This window comes from Corvus kubaryi, unplaced genomic scaffold (genome assembly GCF_017639235.1).
Source record: "Corvus kubaryi isolate FWS band 111438036 unplaced genomic scaffold, C.kubaryi_AGA036_p1.0 133, whole genome shotgun sequence".
NCBI lineage: Eukaryota > Metazoa > Chordata > Aves > Passeriformes > Corvidae > Corvus > Corvus kubaryi.
Window position 1 is genome coordinate 23686286 of NW_024580667.1, and position 20504 is coordinate 23706789.

The 20504-nt window shown below is 39.8% G+C and overlaps 1 protein-coding gene across 6 annotated transcripts in view; it reads right to left on the minus strand.

Moving 5' to 3' along the window:
• Nucleotides 1–325: 325 nt before the first annotated feature.
• The window catches only part of LIMS1 (LIM zinc finger domain containing 1), a 67440-nt gene continuing 47261 nt past the window's right edge, over nt 326–20504 (minus strand). For 2 of the 6 annotated variants that reach the window (XM_042039531.1, XM_042039539.1), the window contains exons 2-10: nt 16863–17022; nt 11681–11747; nt 9485–9605; nt 8500–8649; nt 7165–7315; nt 6280–6372; nt 4841–4889; nt 2652–2727; nt 2195–2398 (exon numbers count right to left, since the gene is read on the minus strand). In XM_042039531.1, the coding sequence (XP_041895465.1) occupies nt 2251–2398; nt 2652–2727; nt 4841–4889; nt 6280–6372; nt 7165–7315; nt 8500–8649; nt 9485–9605; nt 11681–11747; nt 16863–17018 (1011 nt within the window). In that variant the 5' untranslated portion in view covers nt 17019–17022 and the 3' untranslated portion in view covers nt 2195–2250. Of the gene's footprint in view, nt 1825–2188; nt 2399–2651; nt 2728–4840; nt 4890–6279; nt 6373–7164; nt 7316–8499; nt 8650–9484; nt 9606–11680; nt 11748–16862; nt 17023–19240; nt 19587–20504 lie in introns of those variants that run through there. The other 4 variants (XM_042039502.1, XM_042039494.1, XM_042039522.1 and 1 more) reach the window with 4 other exon arrangements.

The window sequence follows — 20504 nt, forward strand, 5'->3', positions numbered from 1 at the left end:
TTTGGGGTGACAGTTTCATTACAGTGAAAACAGGAGAGAAAAAGTTAACAGGAGGGTGTATGTTTTACACTCAGACAAGATACTTTCTTTAGGAAAACCTAGTGACTGTGCCAATTCAGAAAATATCCAGAAGAATCAAGCTGTTCTTTATGAAACAAACTGTGATTTCTTTTATGAACCTTAAAACTACCTACAGACATAGGCCTTTAGGAAAGGCATATGTCTCCTTTAAATCAAGATAATAAGGAAGTATTTACATAGTCACAGGGAACTAAGTCTTACTGCTTTCCCACCCATCTCAAGCATTTATTTCAGAGAGGCAATACAAGGTTTAATAACATGGCCTTTATTGATGACACAGGAAAGCAGATGTTTTAAAGTAACTAATTTTTCATTAACAAGAAAGAAAATTTTAGTTCCTGTTATGTAATTACATAGAATCTGTTTAAGTCACTAAAGTACAAAAATAAAAAAAAGTTTGCATACTTCGTACCATCAAGAAGACCTAAGTAGCTGTATTTTCTATAAGAAAGGGGAAAATAAAACAAATTTGCATGGACAGAACTCAATAGTATAAAACAATTAAATGTATGTTATAAAGAATTTTGATTAGTTGTAAGCTCAGTCCTTGAGGATGGCTAAAGAAGTAGATCCTAGCAGGATCAAACCTTGCATATTTACACTCAGAGGTGTAAAAGTAGTATTGCCAGTTAATTGAAATACGCATTTTCAGTATTGTTCTGAAAATCAATGAAGTCTAGAAGCTAAATTTTAAATGCAGATGTTCACATTTCAAATAAAATGCTTCTTGCATCCTGTATAATTAAGGCAAAGTATGTTATCTTCTGAAAATACCTTCTATATAGTTTCTGCATAAAAATATGAAATAAAAAATAAAACTATATATATTTAATGGTACACTGGTATGTATGGTCCAGCAGAATAAGGCACAAAAAGTAAATAGAATGCAAAAGCATATATAGATGTTAATGTGTTATTTTAAGTGGAATATAGCAAAATTCAAGTAGTTCTGAGTATGCTCATTTCTTGCAATAGGAATACATTTTTATATAAGTATCTCATGCTAAGCCTGATGTAGAAACATTCATCATGGAAGCATAATCTATCAGAAGTATGTCATTTGTACAGTGGCTGTATTTAGAAATCTGATAGTTTTCAAACCATCTGAAACAAGGCTCCTTAATGAGATGACTCGGCCTGAAATCCAAGTGTGAATTTTTCCATGAGGCACAGTATACTGGTTTCCTGCCCTTGACCAGGCAAGTTTTGTCTGCATGCTTAATACGAAGGTTAATATTTTCACTAACATAAATGACAATACACGTCCCTAAAGTTGGGCACATTTGCAAAGTTTGTTTTCACAGGTGGTGGTCACAAGCAAATTTTCTCTCTCTGAAAAGTTCTGCAGAGTGTCAGTGTACAGAATAGGCCACCTGCATCAGTACAATGGCATTATTGGTCAGAAACCTTTCAGGTCAGCTGGTATTTGTTTTGGAAGTACAGTTTGTCAACAACTAAGCATACATGTGTAGAGAACAGAGGATCTTAATGTATTTTGGGTTGATAGAAGGCATACATCAGCATTTGTTGTCTGACTGCAGCCTCAAAGCAGCAACTCTCCTCTCCAGCCCCCCACCAAGTAATATCTATAATATTTTCACAAAGGAAGAGGAGAGTAGATGATGTCTTTACTTCCTTCCCAAAGTTTCAGCTAATTTCTTCAGTCTTTTCTTCAGCTCTAAAGGAAACTTCTCGTAACACTTTTTGCAGACAGGCTTCATATCAAACTCAACAAATTTATTCCTAAGACAACAAAGAAAAAAGGCAAAGTTTTAGCGGATGCGATAGTGAAAAAAAGAATTAAAAAAAAAATCTCCTATTACATGCACACAAGCAAAAAATTAACCCCCCAATTTATACGTATACATTAAGTTACTTTTACAAGGGTATATACACTGTAGACAGTGATTACAATACCGTGTTTGAATAAGTTACATAGATTTTACCCAGATGCCCATATTTATTAACCATGTAATTTAGAAAGCTTTTCAAACTTAATTGTAGACTAAACATAAGATAATGGAATAACGAGTTAATATTTTAAGTTGCAGTTGTGTGAAAGATGTTTTGGTTTTGACTGCTGTAAGTTCATGCAAAGTGCAAAAAAAGCATCCTTCGGACTAACCAAAGAAGAAAGAAGCAGAGGTGGCGGTGAAAAGGAAAAGAAGTTTACAAGCAGATTGGCTTTTTCTTTTTCTGCTTCTCTTTATCCTTTGCTTCACGTTCCCGTTTGGCAAGTCGTCGCTTAAATTCATCTGGCATTTTCTCATAACAGTGTTTGCAGACAGGTTTTAGATCAATTTCAACAAACTTATCCCTTTAGAGTTAAATGAGAAAAAATAAAGGATGGAAAAGGAGAAGAGTTAGGAAGACTAACTGAAGGAAGACCTGAAGAGATAGCTGAAAGAGACATAAAGAATTAAGTGGAGCAAGAGGAAGAGAGAGGCTCTTATTTCCTCAATGCTGCTTACATGTTTTTCATATAGTAACAGCTACGCTATAGAAACACCTATGCTTTGAAGAGAACCACTGACTTGTTTTGAAGACATCACACTTATCCATAAACTTACTTGAGGGTTAACTTAGTGTTGCAAGTTGAACAAGCGAAACAGTTCACACACCATGCCTTATTCAGAGCAGACACAACTAGGGAGATAGGAAAAAAGAAATCATTAGCATTATCAATTAAAAAAAAGTGATTACAAAGACTTTAAGCTTACATATTCATGAGGTGTGAAGAACAGTCATTGCTTCTTGTATCAAGTATTAAGGACCGTAATAATAACATGGCCAAACTAGCAAACACATTTTAGAGTGTAATGAAGCAGGACTGTGAAGCATTGATACAGCTGTCTGTGAGGCAAGACCAGCTTAACCTATTTCTGCCTCCTATTTTTTGCTTCCACTTCATCTCATACCCAGCTTATCTCAGGCAGTGGTTCTGTGAGGCCGGGTTCCAGCTTAATCAGGAAATGCTTCCAGCTGAAGAGCAATCCAACAAAATTGTGTTTATGTTTTCATTCAGTTTCTTTTCTCAGATCCAGTTCAGACTGCACTGCAATCAACAGTTGCACTTGCTCAGCTGAAGAAAATAATGTGAAGCCAGCAGCCAGGACACTGCTGGTAAATCAGCACTACCAAGGTGAAAAAAACTACGGACTCTTTTTATTCTTTGCTTTGCAGAGAAAGTAACTATTTTCTATTTGTTCTGTAGGTAAATCCAATTCCTGTTCCTCTCAGTACAGCTTTCCAGTTTTCCCTGGCAAAATTTTCGTAAGTTAGAGAATGTGGGACAATATTTTTCATATAATGTTTTTCTTGTTCGATTTCTCAATGTTTTTCTCACAGTATTTTGTCAACAACAAGGAGAACCAAAGCATTGTCATGCAGAGGGTTTTTCCTGCACTATGGGGCCAGCATGTCCACAGATACATAGTTATTCTGTTACTGTCCAGAATAACACTAGACAGATGAAAGTCTTTGCTCCCAAGCAACCCTAGGAATGCAGTCATAGGCACCCTTCTGAAAAACTGTTGCCACAGATATTTGTTTCACCAGACAGAGAACAATACTGGATACCAAACTTGTGACAGCTGACTCAAATTTGTGTGCAGAAATGAAAGAAGAAATGTAATTGAAGACATACACTGAAAATAAAGAAATTAGTGTATACTATATTCTGTTCAGTTTAGAGACCAAAACTTACAATATGGGTGTCAGATTATATGGTGAAAGATTAGGATCATATAGAGATGTAGTTATCAGGAAAGTTGCAGTTCTCCTCATTTCAGTAGAATTTTACCGAAAATGAGGACTCTTTCCTCTAGAGCATTTTGGATTGTTATTTTGCAGGTATAGTGCAGTCCAGAAAATGCGGAGAAAGCACATCTATGGAATGTATGTCTTACCCTGGAGTTACATGACTATAAAATAGTTTATGTCTCTTTTTGAATGTTCAAAGCTTCCTCCTACTTTGCTAATGGCTTTGGCTTAGATGAGGCTAACATAGCACTTACTTTGGATGGGGTAAATAGGCACATAATGTCACATTATTTCAAGTAGAATAATTTGCTTTTGGCATTTTATCAGAGCTAGTTATCAAAAAAAAATCCCTCAAAACCACCCCTTTCTCCCAAAAAACCCAATCAAACAATAACAAAACAAACAAATTACTTGCAGTTCTGCCTTTACAGGCCATATATTTCCAAGTATGATCATTCCTGGTTTTGTGACATTATCTATAAGCTTAGATTTTCAAAAGAAAGGTGCCTGCAGTAGATAGGTAAATATCTCCAGGATTCAAACGGACATAATGGGAACAAGGCATTTTAAAAAAATTCCCAACAGTGCCCACCTATGTCTTTCAGTATCTAAATATTTTTTTGAATTTGGCTCATGATCCACAAATTAATTTGTGGAGATGCTTGTATGCTCATTCTCACCCTTGCATGTGTTCTTTTTTGAAGATGGTATGGCAGGAAGTCACTTCTGAGCATCTTCCAGCATCCCTGGCCTTTGCATGTCACTAAAAGGGGTTTCACAGTTCTCTTTGGTCATGGGGTGATCTTCTACCATCATGAAATGATGTAAGGTTTTCCTGCCACTTGGTCTCTGGTTTATTGGCTCTAATTGAATTTCTGGTCAAGAGAACGTCTGTTTTTGTTTTAATGAAAACAGGACTGTTTCCCCCTTACTTTCACTTTTAAAGAGAACTTCCATCAAAAAGGAACATTAAGGAAACAGTTAAAAAAGTGCTTACCATCTCCTTCAATCACACGGTTGCAATGGAAACAAACATCACCAAATAGCTGAAGAGGAAAGAGAAGGAATAAATTTTTAATATAATTATTTTATTGAGGGTAACTTCTTGAACTAGCAAAATAACTATATTTCAGCTGATGAGCACAATCGCTTTCCTGTTTATTCCAGTGAAATAAAGAGAATGCTGGCAAGTCTGGTTTGGTTTTCCTAGTGCATTTTGCATCATCTCATCACAAAAAGTCTTGATAATATTAAAGCTGAAAACGTTTATTTAACTTTCATTCTCTGTAAGTACGATTTTGTTTTGTTTCAAGATTTCTCTAATCCTGAAGGTTTGAAATACAGCAGTTGGTGTCATATACATATTGTTACTAACCAGAAAAATTAACATTTGGACTTACATGCATGACTAAAACAATGTATTGCTGTAACGGTAAGAAAATTTTATCTTTATTAAAAAAAAAAAAAGGAAAATTTGGGGCAAAAATATTAATTCTTTTTCCAGGCTTAACATTTGTCCACAATATAACAAGAAGTGCCAAAAACTTCATGTATTTTTTCTAACTGTAGTAGTTAACCTAGGAAAAGACATCCACTCACAGCTCTTGTCTGGTGTATGGACTTGCCCCATTCCAGCTGCAACATTTACTATGAACGTCACAGCATTTACAGTCTGCAAGTATGCCAGCACCAATCATCTGCCCTTCTTCACTAATGACTAATTAAGAATCCATCTGTAATTAGCAGATGCCTTACAACTCCCAAGTGTAAGCCCTCCTCATGTATTTATGTAAGCAAGGAGGTGAATGTGACACGACATAGGTGGCTTCCAAGGAAAAAAGGTCTATGCATTGTGATGCTGGACTCCACCTCCAAGGGTGTCTGGAGAGAGGTGGTACCGTGACATGGAATTCCTACATAAATGCACGTGGTCACTAGAGGGTGTCTTCTGACAAATTTAGTCTTGGAAGTCTTCATCGAACTAATGACTGAGCAACAGCATATATCAACACACAGTGTCATAGAGCAGCAGATGCAGGGAAAACCGTATCACTCACTGGGGCTCCAACCCAGTTACTGAGTGGCAAAATCATCTTTAACTTCTTAGGAGAGATTAGGTGTCGTTAGCTGCTCTGATCCACAGACATGTCAAAGCCATAACAGCTCTACTTAAGTACCACTAAGCTTGAAGAACAACTTGATACTGATTGTCCTAGCCGGCCTTTGTGAAATACCTGCAGCTTTCTTTTTTAATGCCACACAGATGAATAGGGAAACCTATATAAATTAAACACAACAGAACATATACTAATTGCCATTACACCCACAGGTGCCTTTAACAAAACAGAAGAATGTCCATGGTTTTACATCTCTAGCTAATAAAACCGATTTGTGGATTTACCAATTAATGCCATTTTTAAAAATATGCAACCTTACCTGATTGTAGTGGGTTTCACAGTACGCCAAGCCTTTTCTCTCATAATGACGATGGCCCAGGAATGGCTTTTCACATTTTGCACAAACAAAATGCTACAAAGAAAATTACATTTTTTTATCTTTTGGAAGTAACGTTATTTTTTTATAGAAAGCAAACTAACCACATCCACTACTTGAACATGGCTGAAGTCTACTGAGCCATCTTGAAAAGCAGAGTTCAAACTTCTGTTTCTACATTTAGACCATTAAAATAATATTTCTTTTAATGTCTTCAACATTTCAATCCAAAAGTTACAAAAAAACCCACAAGCAATGGATTCTCATTTTTTATCAGTGAACAGAATTAAGAGTTACTAAATAATCTGCATTATCATTACACCCTTGTGAAGGAAGCATTTCCTAGAGGAGACTTTCAAAACAACAAAAGGAATAAACAATTTATCTAATTAAAATGGAAGATGTGGAACTAAATGTTGTACGTGGCCTTGAAATACGAACTCTTGTGAACTGTTAAAGAAATATGTACATGGCAGATGACTACAGAAGACCTAAGGGTATTATGATGCTTAGTAACATGGTTGCTACAGATTTGATTGCCTTTCCACATTTACTGCTTTGAGCTCTGAAACTTTCTTTTGTCTTGCCCTGCTTCCTTTGATTACTGATTTTAGTTTCACAGTCAAAGGTCTCTGTAAGGTGGGAATTAACTCCTATTTCACAGTGGAAGACCAGCCACAATAAGGTTGAAGAGGGATTTGGAGAAGGCATTTGTAATTATTGCTGCAAACTTTGAGAATCCTTTCACTGAAATTGATCAGCAAAATCACAGATAAATATGCTAAGGTTTACGTTTGTAAGAGACATTGTATAGCATCTGATGTTTACCTCCACGTGCCATTGTTTGCCCATAGCATTCACCACACGGCCTTCAATTGGTCTCCTACATGCCCCACAGATGGGGACACCCATTTTGTCATGGCAGGGTAAGCAGTAGAGTTCTCCCTTCAGCTCACGAGCATCAGCAGTAAGTTCCTTCCTGTTCAGAAGTTAATGAATTGAGAGCATGAATAAAGGCACTCAAAAATGTCAACTCTTGAGAGTTTCTGAAATGAAAAAAAGTTATCATTTGCTTTAGAAATTATATTCATACTACAGTAATGCAGCAGCATCAAATATAACATAGTTCAACATAGTTCAAGCCTGATTACAGTAAACTGAGGACAGGCTGCAAAGCGAGGTGCACCGAATCTCTCTGGAAACAGCTACTGAGCTATTGTCATTCTGCTCAAGCAGCACAAATCTGTGTGTGAAAGCTGCAGATGTTTGGTTTATATTCTGGCACTTATCACCAGATTATTTTAGATTTGCATAATTGTAACTGAAAGTAAAATGTAGTCCTTTATATCTAGTTACATTTTCCTTGTATCGAACTTCAGAGAAAGAGAACTACAGACCCACGTGAGCTAGGCTGATTCATTTCCCATTGCAGAATCTTATAAACTCTACTTTTATGTAATTTGCATGGTTAGATACTGAGAACAGCTAAAACTTGAAAGTGACTGTAATCACTAATACTCTCAACTGATTGCACTGATATAACACTCCATAGTGTTATTCAATCAGCCTTTGCTATGGCACTGAAATAGTAGCTTCCTTTGCAGCAGAATTAAACAACTATGAATCCATGCTATGTCCTACAATGCTCCATGCTCCCATGCTCATCCTACATCTCTGCATCAGTGCAGGATGTAGAAATGTGCAGTTTCATGGGCTGCAGCTGCAGAAGATGACAAAATGACATGGGAAGAAGGCTTCTAAAAAAGATAGGCTTTAAAAAGAGGAAAAAGTTTGGATGCTGTTCAACTAAAAAAAAAAAAACCGGCAAGATAGTAATTTAAGCAACAAAAGAGAACCGCTTCTCTTCCTCTCCCAGCAAAATAGTGAGCTGTATTTCACTACTGCAGAAATGGTGCCTGTGTCGATACTTTGTATTTTGTAAGGTACCACCTTGTGCTGCAGTCCAATCTTTCTTTAGTCCCCAGCAGGTCAGCTGTTGTTTGAACCCCACTAAGCCAAAAGCAGTAACACGTCTGGCCACAAGACATCCAGACCCCACCACCTCTTGTCAGTTGTACAGGATAAGTTTTCACTTTAAGATGTAAATTGATGAAGCAAATAAGCCCAGCATTTTCCTGTTTCCCTTTGCAGAACTAAAGTTACCCGCAGTTTGCACAGTTGAAATGATCAGGGTGATAAGGATCATTTTTGAATATGAGAGGCTGTTCATCAATAATGGCATGACACTTCTGGCAAATGTACTTTCCCAGGCCTCTGGCTTTTTCCCTGTTATGGCAAGGACGGCAGAGATGTCTGAAACAGCATAAAAAAAGAGAGGTAAGTATTGCTATCAGGTACTACAGTGCAAAATATAAACCAAAAATCTCTCAGAACCTCATTTCAATCAGTTCTTTATTGAGTCTTGTTAAAACAACTTCCTTGCTAAGGAGGGATCACCCAAGTTCAGGGTGATCATTTAATTTTCTGGCACCACAGGAGTATAATTTCTTCAGCTCAGCTAAGTTAAAGCTGTGTTGAAACACAGAAAACAAAGGTTCTTATAGATTCTCATTGCCAAATGTTTTACTTTCAAACTCTTAAACATTTAGATTGGAAGCTGGGTGAGCACACAGGTCCTACTTCTGTAGATAATTCTGTATATTGTATTATACATAAGAAGGCAATGGCCATATAATCCACTTGTAAAACATTCTTTTGATCACAGCTGGCAAAAATATCCTACTCTGTGAAGGGTCCTACTGAACATTAGGCAATTATTATTATATGGTACCAAACTAGACCAAAATTGGAGAACCAAGTTGGAAAAAGAAAGTAAACATTTTTATATCTATAAAAAAAGACAATGCTTCTGTATCCGAATGTTTTCTCTCTTATTACATATAACAATGGCCCCAAAATGTCACCGGAAAAAGAAAATGTTTCCCATGAAACTCAGTGTTGAAGTAGGTAAAATGTTAATATTTTAAGATACTCATTCTTGATTTTGTGATGCGCTCTTAGACCTTCTTCTCACAGAAAATACTTCAGTTGCTCCATCTGAGCTGGAAAGCTTCAGGAACCAAAACTTCTCAGTCCTGCTATTAGTTCAATTTATGATCAGTTAACAGAAGGAAGGGTGGAGATTTACCTGCCAGCATTCTTGACAAATCCAATATCAGCCAATACTGTTTGGCAGATATCACAGCAGAAGCACTCTGGATGCCAGCTATTGTTCATGGCTTTAATAACACGACCAATAATGAACTCACCTGTAAGAAACACAACACCAGGATGTAAAATACCATACTAGACAAAGTTAAAAGTAACCTACAAATGAATCACTACAATGACTACAACCATCATTTCTTTTCTTACCCCAAAATCTGGGGGGACACATTGCTTTCAATATCGCAGTTGTGATTCCAAACCCTGGAATTTGGATTTGTTTGTTGTTTTTTGCTATGGGTCAGAAGAAGACATCTTTGCTGATAAACGACCTTCTGCTCCTTACATACAAGTCCTACATGCACACTCCACCTTCTCTCTGCAATAATCCTGTTTTGGTCCCTTCACTGTTTTTACTTATCTGTTCTCAGGCTGTTAAGAAATTTATGGAGTACTTCATATAAAAAGGGCTTTCTTGTGTCCTAATCATCTTTCTCCTTCTTTTCTTTAAGGATCTGACAATTTTAACTTGCCATGTACATAGCAGGGGTTTCTACTCCACTAGGACCAAGCCTTGAAGGTATTCTATACTCAAGGCACAATAGAACTGAGCTTGAGTGGCTGTGGACCTCCTGCAAAAAAGCTCCCACGGAGTCCAAATGCACAGGTGCAGTGAAGCTGCAGAACAGTCAATCCAACACACACAACTTCTGACCTACCACAGGGAGTCTTGTCCCATAAGGCATTAAAAAAATAGCGTGAGAACTAATGTTTTGCATGCACAGTGCGACTGTACAGCACAGGCAGTGGAGTGATGTCCATCACACGCCTGATTTAGTTGTTCTCTATGCGGATGGACAGTGTAGCCAGGGGCCCTGAGCAGTGCAAAATGTGTTGGGAGCTCAGCTTCCCACTGCTGTTGGAGGCTGAGTTCTGGCTTTGGAGAACAACTCCAGAGCTGCCAAAGGGGAACGATCAGGCAGGTAACCGATGTGGACAATAACATCCAGCATGTGACTCTGTAGCATTCCCATGAAGTCATAGCTTTTCAAGAACAAAATCCGATGGACTCCAAAAATGTCAGGAATGCTCAAGGCCTCATCGTTGACAACAGCCCCATTGACTTTGTGTTTATTAAGTAAAAGCAGTGGAAAAGCCCAGCTCCAGGCAGGACCTTGATGCGGTTTTAAGGGAGCTGGCAATACCAGGAGAGAGGGTAGGAGAAGGGGAAGCTGTGCCAACTGTGCAGGAGAAATCCTGGAGAGACAGGCAGCATAGCTCCTCACAAATTGCCACCAACCCATTTCTTCCTCTTCCCCTGCTTGTTCATGTCTGCAGCCTTAAATTCATATTCCACGGCATCTACTTCCCTCTTCCTTGGTATTCAACCCCACCCCCCACACAACAAATGGCCTCACTGAGATAAGTTAAACCTTTAGCACCTTGCCAAAGGTGCCATAGAAACAAAAGGGCTTCCAGAGCAGTTTAAGGAATAATCAAATAATGACTTCTCAGCTCCGGCCCAGCAAAATGTGTCACACACAGAGAAAAAAGAAAACATGCAAGTGCATGTCAGCACAGCAGACACATAAACATTTACATCAACAGCGGCAAATAAAAAGCAGCCCTCAGTATCACGTAGGATGGACATTAGACACTGAAGCCTTAAAGGTATTTGTTTCAAAAAAAATCAGCAGGGGCCCAGCTGACCATCACTTAATTATAACAACAGATGATGAAGATTGCCTCAGCTTCTGTGAAGTAGGACAGCACAGGTCGGTTACAAGAGTCAAAGCAGATGACAGTCTTGTTGCAGGGTTTCAGTTACATGAGAAGGGACAAATGTCAGCACATAGAGACATACAGATATAAATAATCAGGAGTCATGAATGGTGTATATAATCAGGAGTTTATGAATGGTCTGTTCATTGGATCACTGGCTCAACAGCTAAACTACTTACTAAAAGAATGCAAACTTTTATTTTTCAATCCTACTGGTTTATGACCTTTAGAAAAAGCAACTCCCCAGTTTCTCTGAAGTCTAGTTCATTCTGGAGGTTCAGATGCTCAGCTGAACATGAGCACCTCCCAGAGAACAGATACAAGGGCAGCACATCTTCCCCCAGTGACACTTCCATTGTGATCAGTGTGAAGTATTTCACTTTGAGTTAAAACTTACCACATTGATGGCAGCAAGGGGCAAAAAGCATTTGAAAATCATGTTCACAGTACTTCCTCCCTTCAAACTGCAAATAGAGAAAGATCTAAGTGTTAGAGGGATGAGGAACATGCACTTAACATAAATGCTGTAACACCCTGGTGTGTTTCCAGATACAATTAGGTAGTAAAACAGAGGGGCTGAACAAAAAAACCAGACCATGAGCTCTATGTGCTAGGCATTACATCCACCCACCTTACTTCACCTACTAGTTAGCATGTAGTGTTAATAGCACACCATTTCTCCGGTTCTGCTGAGAGCGTAAGGCATTTTCTGTCACCCATTTACATCACAGGAGACATCTGAAGTTTGACAGACTGCTGAAACTGATGCAGACAAGCACACTCTGAGCAGGAAGTTAGCTAACAAACAGCTTGGCCAGCAGGAGGCGAGAAACATTTTTCCCAAACTTATTTGAGGTCTTCCTCACTCTACATTTCCTGCCAGAATGACCCAGCATAACGGAGGAAGTACACATGGTGGAGGCTGGGGTAGGAAGAACACCCAGGGGCAGAAATCTTTGCAATTTATGGAGCAGTACAGCCAAAACATGAAGGGAAATAAGCCTTTTGCTTCATGATGCTTATTTCATAGAATCATAAAATCATTTAGGTTGGGAAAGACCCTTAAGATAATAAAGTCCAAATATTAAGGAGCAAAGTTCACTACATCGATCAGATTAAATTGATTTTAAAGGATTTGAATTTTATCACAGCTTAGGTAAGTTCAGCTACAGTTCAAGCTCTCATAGAAAAAAAAAACCCATATGGAATAAAAAGATTCAACAGTACTGAATTAGTAGCTTAGCCAAAGAATATGTAAAAACATGCAGGCAAGTATGTGCTGAAATGAAGGGAAATGTTTAGATACCTTCAGGCACCATCATTATTAGACACAAATGCCAATGGGCATGTCAAAACCAGGTAGACAATATTAGGTATTCTATAAAATGTTTGGATTTGAACGTCTCAGTTTAAAACAGTGGAAAAAGGAGGACAGCAAGAAACCTTGCTCTTTTCTTTTTACTGGGCCTAAGACAAAACAAAGTGAATAGCATAAAATACTACCCACAAAATAAGGTTTTGTACATGGACAGAAAATACAGAAATGTGTTTCAAGATTACCTGTTCTATATTATGAAATGACAAGAATTGAATACAATATAATTATAATAAATACTCCTGCAACTGGCAGGATGGGGATCTAATGAAACATTTTTAAAGTCACTAGATATTTAAGGTTAGAAAATTCCTGTTCCCAACCTGAATTGCACCTATTAGGAACAGAAAGACATTAGCTCAGTATAGACTTTTTGAAAAGTCTCTGCCAGAAATTTATCAAGTGCTATTCCAGTGTAAAACTCTAAAACAGATTACTTTTTAATTTCAGCTTTTAAAAAAATAATAATTGAGAGGTACAGAGCTATTACTTTCTCAAGGAGTAATGGAAATTACTGGTTCATTGTGAATTGTGCTTGCTTCCTGTTGGATAAAATCCTTTTCAAACTGAAAAAAAAATGAAAGCTTCCTGTTGTGTGTAAACAGGTGGTCCAGTGGGGGATGCTTAGGCTTGCTTAAATTTCAAAGCCACCACATGTTGATCTGGACAGACCAAACAGGTTTTCTTCCCCTCTTGTTTGTGTCAGGCAAGTTGGTTCCCATTCAGTCTTGTTTATATTTTCAACCTCTCTGCTCGTTTGTGCTGCCCTTTGTGCTGCCCTTTGTGGGTGACCCAGCAGTTATCATCAGAGAAAGCCTTGAGCTTCTGTAACAAATCTTATAGTACATAGTTTAAAGCAAGGTCATTTCACTGTTACATGCTGAAGGTCCACGAGGTAAATGGCTCGTGAAGTAACCTCCAGCTTACCTGCATGTTTTTAGCTAACTTAAGTGGAAAGACATGCACAAAAACTGAGTCTTTAAGAGATTGTTTCTCTAAGGTGGCTTTTGGTAAAAACCTTTTTAAGAAAACACTCGAGGTACAACTGGAATAGAAACAAATCTGACCATCTGTTCTGCCATTAGTATAGGACTGTGCACAGCTACCTGTAGAGAGGCTCTACAACAGCAGCTCTAGGGAATACACACCTTCCAGGTGCTGGAGTAAAAGCAGACCAGAATTGCTACCACTTCACACCTAACAGCAAAGGATGGAGATGGTAACTCTGCTGGGATGTGCTTGTGTTAACTTTTGTTTAGATTGAGTGCATAAAAAAACTTGCTAAAATGATGTTACTGAGCAAACTGGAACACAAATCAAATATGCCCTACCCACAATTTCTGGGCTAATTTCACATTAGCTTTCAGGAATCCATACTATCATTCCTAACACAGGTTAATGAGGACATCCACAAAACTCCTGGATGCTGTGCAGACTCTAAGCTGTGGATGGGCACCACTTGTGCCTGTGAGCGACTTGGTTCCAGAGCCAGACCACAGCGAGCTGTGCTGATCAGGGTGCCTGCGAGGCAGCCCAGAGACAAGTCCTGCAGCACACGAGACCTGACCAGTTCCAACCCCACCCATGGAACACAGCGTGAAAGCTTATCGTGGCAGTGTGTGACGGCAAATGTGATAAGCAGCTTAATGACTAAGTGGGGGAGCTCTGCAAGGCTTGCAATAGGCAGGGGAACAGTATTTGCCTTCTTAATTGCTAAGAGCTGGAAATAATTTCCAAGAAATACTAGCTTAGCTAAACCAGGCACAGAATAAACACAAACTCATTCTGGGCAACCAACAAATGCCTGCATTTACCCATGGGAACCTGCTCAGAAAAACACATTACCTGGCCACACCTCCAAACACATCCATCTTCTCAAAGACTGCATTAAACCGGTCTGAGGAAGATGTCCTTTCTGCCTGTCTTCTCCAGTCAGTGTTTTTCTTGACAGTGATACAGATTATCTCAAGTCCTCTGAGCACTGTCAGCCACTCCTGAGCATTCACCAACCTAAGCCCACCTTCTACCTGCTCAGGACTTTCCTTCCTCCCACAGAATCACAGAATGGGTCAGGTTGGAGGTGGGGTCATCTGGTCCAACCTCCCTGCTCAAGCAAGGTCATCCTAGAACACACTGCACAGAATTGCATCTAGATGATTCTTAAATATCTCCAGTGAGGGAGACTTCACAACCTCTCTGGGCAACCTGTACCGCTGCACAGTAAAGAAGTTCTTTCCCATGATCAGGTAGAACTTCCTGTGCATCAGTTTCTACCCATTACCTCTTGTCCTGTTGCTTGGCACCACCAGGCAGGGCCTGGCTCCCTCCTTCAACACCATCCCTTCAGGTAACTATATATGTTGATGAGGTGCCCTCTCAATTGTCTCTTCTTGAGTCTGAACACGCCCAGCTCAAACATTTAGCACACAGTGTTATTTTCATTCCTGCGATAACCTACTGGCACTCCACTTCTGACTTACTGTCTTTGAGAGCAGTATGTGTCAAAGACCAATCACCATGAATGTAAGTGTTAACAAGGTAGCAGTAGGAAGCAAAATGCCTACATCCAATATATCTAAGCATCACTAGGATACTTGCCTCTGCAACAGAGATTCAGGTATGGCCACCCATGAGCAACACAGAGAGATTGTAACATTCCTGAACTAGGTCCAAAAGTAGGACTTTTTCTGCTGCAGTCTCCCTTAGGGGATATAGGCTGCCTAGAAGACGATTTCTGAAACTTACCTTTAAGGACCATTCAACTTTCTGAAAGAGGTCCCTGGAATATCTCATTGTTTTTTGAGTCAGAAAAAGAATTAATAAAGTATTCATTATTTAGAGAAAATACATTTTATTGGTTTAAGACATTTTTATTAACATAATTACAAATATTTTAATTTTGAAACATTCATATTATTTTACATTTGCCTCAGGTCTTAACATGTCAGGATGGACTCTTTATCGAGTCAGCTCAGTATATATTAACAATTGTAATGCCACTTGTTAAGTATCTAGGGGGTGTTCTTTTGTTTATATTTAATTAATTCTACCTTGCAGATCACCTTTTGATGCGTTATGGAACACTACAGGCTGATTTACTACAATTTATGTAGCACTATCCCTAGAGCCTTTTGATCCTCAAACAAGGTGAGAAAAAGCAAATCCCCAGGAATCCCCTTAGCCAGGCTCTTTTGCGATCCACACTCTTCCCTCAGCCTCTCCTCATAGCCACATAACTGGCTCTGTAAAATTAGAAATGCTTCTATGGAAGATAAACTATTGTGCTCTTGCCAAAGCATGACACCTGTATGTGAGAGCACAGGATTGTTCCTTTTACACTCTGCTCATTTTCCTTTTCAGATCATCATATGACACAAATCCTGTAACTGCTACCTGAAGCTGGACTGTAAGCTACTTGAGCAGGGCCTTATCTCTGACAGTAATTCCCTGTCTCATACCACCTGTCTCATACCCTAGACCAATCACTTTGTATTTTATAAACCAGTCTAGAGCTTTCACTAAAGTCACTTTGTGCTGAGCCACATTCTGAATCCCCATGATAGGGGAATGTAAAAGGAAATGATACCCATACCAAAATACCCTACTGAGACAAGGCCAATCGACCTGGAGCTGAGAAATATGAATGGGATCAGGCTTTAACCTGTGAAAGTGTGTTAAGAACTGATAATTTTGAATGCTCTGGACTGTTAAACTTAAAGAGTTGATCTTACACTGGCCCTGTCTGGTTTGGATCTCAGCATGCTGACATACAGATCATCTCTTTTTCCATGCCAAGCTGGACTCACTCAACTCAGCAATAAACCTCCTATGGACCACAGAATGCTGGAGTTTCCCTCTATATCACTTTCTCCTCTAAGAAGTATGTTTTCTCTGTATTTCTGGTATGATACACCAGATTCACGAATTTCAGGGAAAAAAATCTGCACTGAGAAAAATACCTCCAGCAGTTTTTCTGTCAGTGCTGATAACATTAGGCTCCACATTTAAAAAAGGTTATATACATTGATATCCTCCAAATTAGTACAGAAATGCTTCTGGCTTTTTTCTCCCTTTACTGGGCATACTCTTTCAGAGCCCAAATCCTCCCATGGGACTTTCTAAGCTATCTGTCTGCCTGTAGCTACTTCTGCTATGGGAATGAAGGCTCAAGAGGGGGTACGGTGACAGGAGGGGTCCTGCTTACCTCGTAGAAGAGCCCTTCAGGGAACTGCTGAAAGCACTGGGCGCAGACGAAGCACTGCTCATGGTACAGCTCACCATTGCTGTTGACAATTTTCTCGTCAGGGGCAAAGCCCCCCCTGCAGCGCTCACAGATGGCATTTGCGAGTGCGTTCGCCATGTTGCTGGCATTAAAAAAATAAAAAAAGAAAGAGAAAATTAGCCTAAATACACAACAACACCGGTTGTTGGTGGTCCCCCATCCCCACACCAGGCCAAACTACATCAACCTAATGCTAAGCTGCTCAACACAAGTTTTTCAATGAACTTCATGGCTTGTGGCATCTCCTCAAAAATAAAACTAACCACTTCTCCCTGCTCCCTAACTCTTTAGAAACAAAATCCCTGCGATGTGCTCTAATTAATTAAAAACCCCAAACAGAAATGTTGACACTACGGACACATTTACAGGCTTTTTATGGTTAAAAAAGACAGGCAATTCAAAGTACTATAAGAATTATGAAATACATTAAAATTACTGGAAACAAGGGCAATTATTAGCAATGATTGAGAACTGGCATCACATAAGAAAACATAAATTATTAATTGTAAACCAATTCCTAATTCTAAAATATACGTATAACAGCATTAGTTCAGAGCTCTAAATAAACAATGTGAAAGAATGTGTGGGATCTAGTCTGGCAGATATTAATGAAAATCAGAATAGTTAAATAATTATCCTTTAAACGAGCTCTGCATAACTTGAAGTTATTTTACAAATTTAGTTTGAAGTCATGGGATTTTTGATTGGCTTGTTAGGATTTATCTCAGGGAGCTCAGCTCATGATGTACCAGCTCATAGCCCACTCCAGGGCCAAGGGGGAGGATGTAATGCTCTGGCTGACCCACCGCAACCCACACACAGGCCAACACAAGCTGGCAAACCCATACCAGGGATGCAAAGAAATACTGAAACAGCAACCTTGGCTGCTTCTCAAAGGCACAGGACCAAAAGAATTGGCAGTGTGGTAGCTGTCCACTTCTGCGGAAGATAGTACAGCTGTGTTTCAGTTAATTAAGGCCAGAAAAAGGTTCTTTAGATTTTTCCTTTGCAAACATTTTCTTACTCATATCTAGACTCCCAAAGCGATGCCTTCCAGGATCACCTCTCTGCCCTAATACCATGTGGTAGCAGAGAGCAAATATAGGGCAATGGTCTAGTTTCATTACAATCTGATCTCAGCTGACAAAACCACTGACTCAAACATCTATCTGGAAGGTTATTAGACAAGTGACATTATTTTAAACACATGTGCATGCATGCATACATTTTGATATAGCTATCATGCTGTGCTTCTAAGTGCAGAGCATGCAGTCCTCTGCACGATGCCAAGCCTTCCTTCTTATCCCTTCAAGAGCTCCCACCATGTTCAATAGGAATTGAATTCATTCCCTGCACACCCTCCAAGGGAGCAAGCAAATACCTAGCATGTGGTTCAAAATGGAATGTGTTTTATCTATTTCTTACACTGTCTCACAGAAGAGCCCTACGCAAGGTCACATCTGACATGTTATTATTAGCTGGCACTTTTTTTTTCTCTCTCTTGATCTTTGCAGATAAGGAAAACAGTAACTGCAATCCAAATATCCACTGCCCTCACAGTGAAACAAGTGGGCAAATTTCACATGAAGATGGGCTGCAGGATGGTCTAACCCATACATAACAGACAGACCTATGGACAAACTGCAGTGACTATACACATAAGGAGTGATCAACTATAAAGCTCGCCAATGGTCTTCATGGACTGTGTATGCTTTCTCTGGGGCAAAACCTCAGTCAATTTCCCCATCCTCCTTATCAATCTAAATGAAGAATAATCACAAGAGAAACTGGGATCTTTCATCATCACTTCAACAGTGCTCGAGCATTAAGGATGTTAAGTACTGCTATACATGAAGTATAATCCAAGCAAAAACATGAAACAAAGTTCAAAACCAAATGAAAACAAAGTTTTCCTCTTCAGGAAAACGTGCTTCACTTTCAAACACATCATATATGTAAAACAAGTGAAGTACGTAATACTTCTGCATTAATGAAGCGGTTTATCCATTTGCCCAGAATAACTAGCAAACAACCTGAAGGCAGAGAGACTACTTTACAATTTCCAACCCCAGTTTTACTGCTGATAAAAATTTCTGATGCAATTAATGATGAAATTTAAAATAATTCAAATTTTAGTTGACAGTTACAACTGGCAATGTTTCAAGCAGAACAGTGGCAAAGGTTGGATGAGAGAACAGCTTGCACAGCCTGCTCAGATCTCAGATCATAAAATACATTATGTACAATACACCAGTAATGTCACTGGAGTTACACCCCAAAGCTGAACAGAATGAACTTACAATCTTGCATAAAAGTCACAAAACTCTTTGTAGAGTTTTATTTCACTGTGCCTACGTTGCAATTTTGACACTGGTTTCTCGCCTTCATTTTCTGCAGAGTTGTGAGCATCAGGAGTGACCTTGTACGCAACCTCTTCATCCTCTGGGATGGGGTACGGCTGAGCTCTGCGCTGGAAGTCCATCTCGCTCCGATTGCTTTCCTGGGTGTATGTATCCTATGCTTATACTGCAAAGAAGCTGTAGGCAAAGTCTGAAAAACAGTATGCTGGATTTCCCCTTGTTCCCAGCAAAGTGATTTACTTTAACAGCTCCGTGTCATGTAGCTGGAGCTACTCAGCGCCCTCCTAGAGCTTCAAGTTAAAAGTTCAGTGGTGGGGCTGTGAGCCTGTCACGCTGAGATTTACTGAGGCTGGCTGTGCACAGAGGAGAACACTCCCCTGCCAGGCCCTTATGTAAACTCGCATGCTGGAAAGTGTCTTTGCTGCTGGCTGCTGACAGAAGCTGCCCAGCAGAGCTGTGGTGTGAGTACCCTATGTGAGCAAATAAGGTCACCCCCAAACTCGTCTGCAGCTTCTTTCTGCTGAGGGGGGTTGTTTCGGTTTTTGAGACAAAATTTCAGGAGGAAACACTCCAGAATGAGTGCTCCTCCATTTCCTCCTTCAATGAGACAAATGGGTCACAAGGAGTGAAAGTGGGAAAAAGAAACCAAACTGTTTATTAACTCGAACAAAACAGGGTAGAACAGGATTAAAAAAAACCCCAACCAAACTCAAAATACAACAAATTCCCGGAGAGGGAACAGACACCCGGGCTCGGACCAGCCGGGGCCACCCCGCAGGCTCCCCGGACCGGCGAGGAGGGAAGGGAGTCAATGAGGCAAGGGGAAGGGAAGGGCAAAAAGAACAAGAAAAAAACCCCAACAGAACCTTTCCCCAGCTAGCTGGAACACAAAGGGAACCAGAAAGCAGCACAGCGCTCCCGGCGCACTCGCTCCCGAGCCCCGCCGAGCCCCCCCAAGCCGCCGGGCCCCGCTGAACTGCCCCGCACTTGGGCCCGCGGCTCCGGGCCGGGGCCGTCTTAGAGGCACAGCGGCCTTGGGCAGTGAGCGGACGGCTAAGGAATAAAGCGGCTTCATGACATCAGTCCAGGACAGGGGTGGAGGCAGATTCTAACAACATTTTATCATGGGCAAAGCAGCAGTGGAAAGCAGGAAGAGAAGACTCCTGTCTCCAGGTAAATATTGCTTTAATGCTAGAGTATGTTA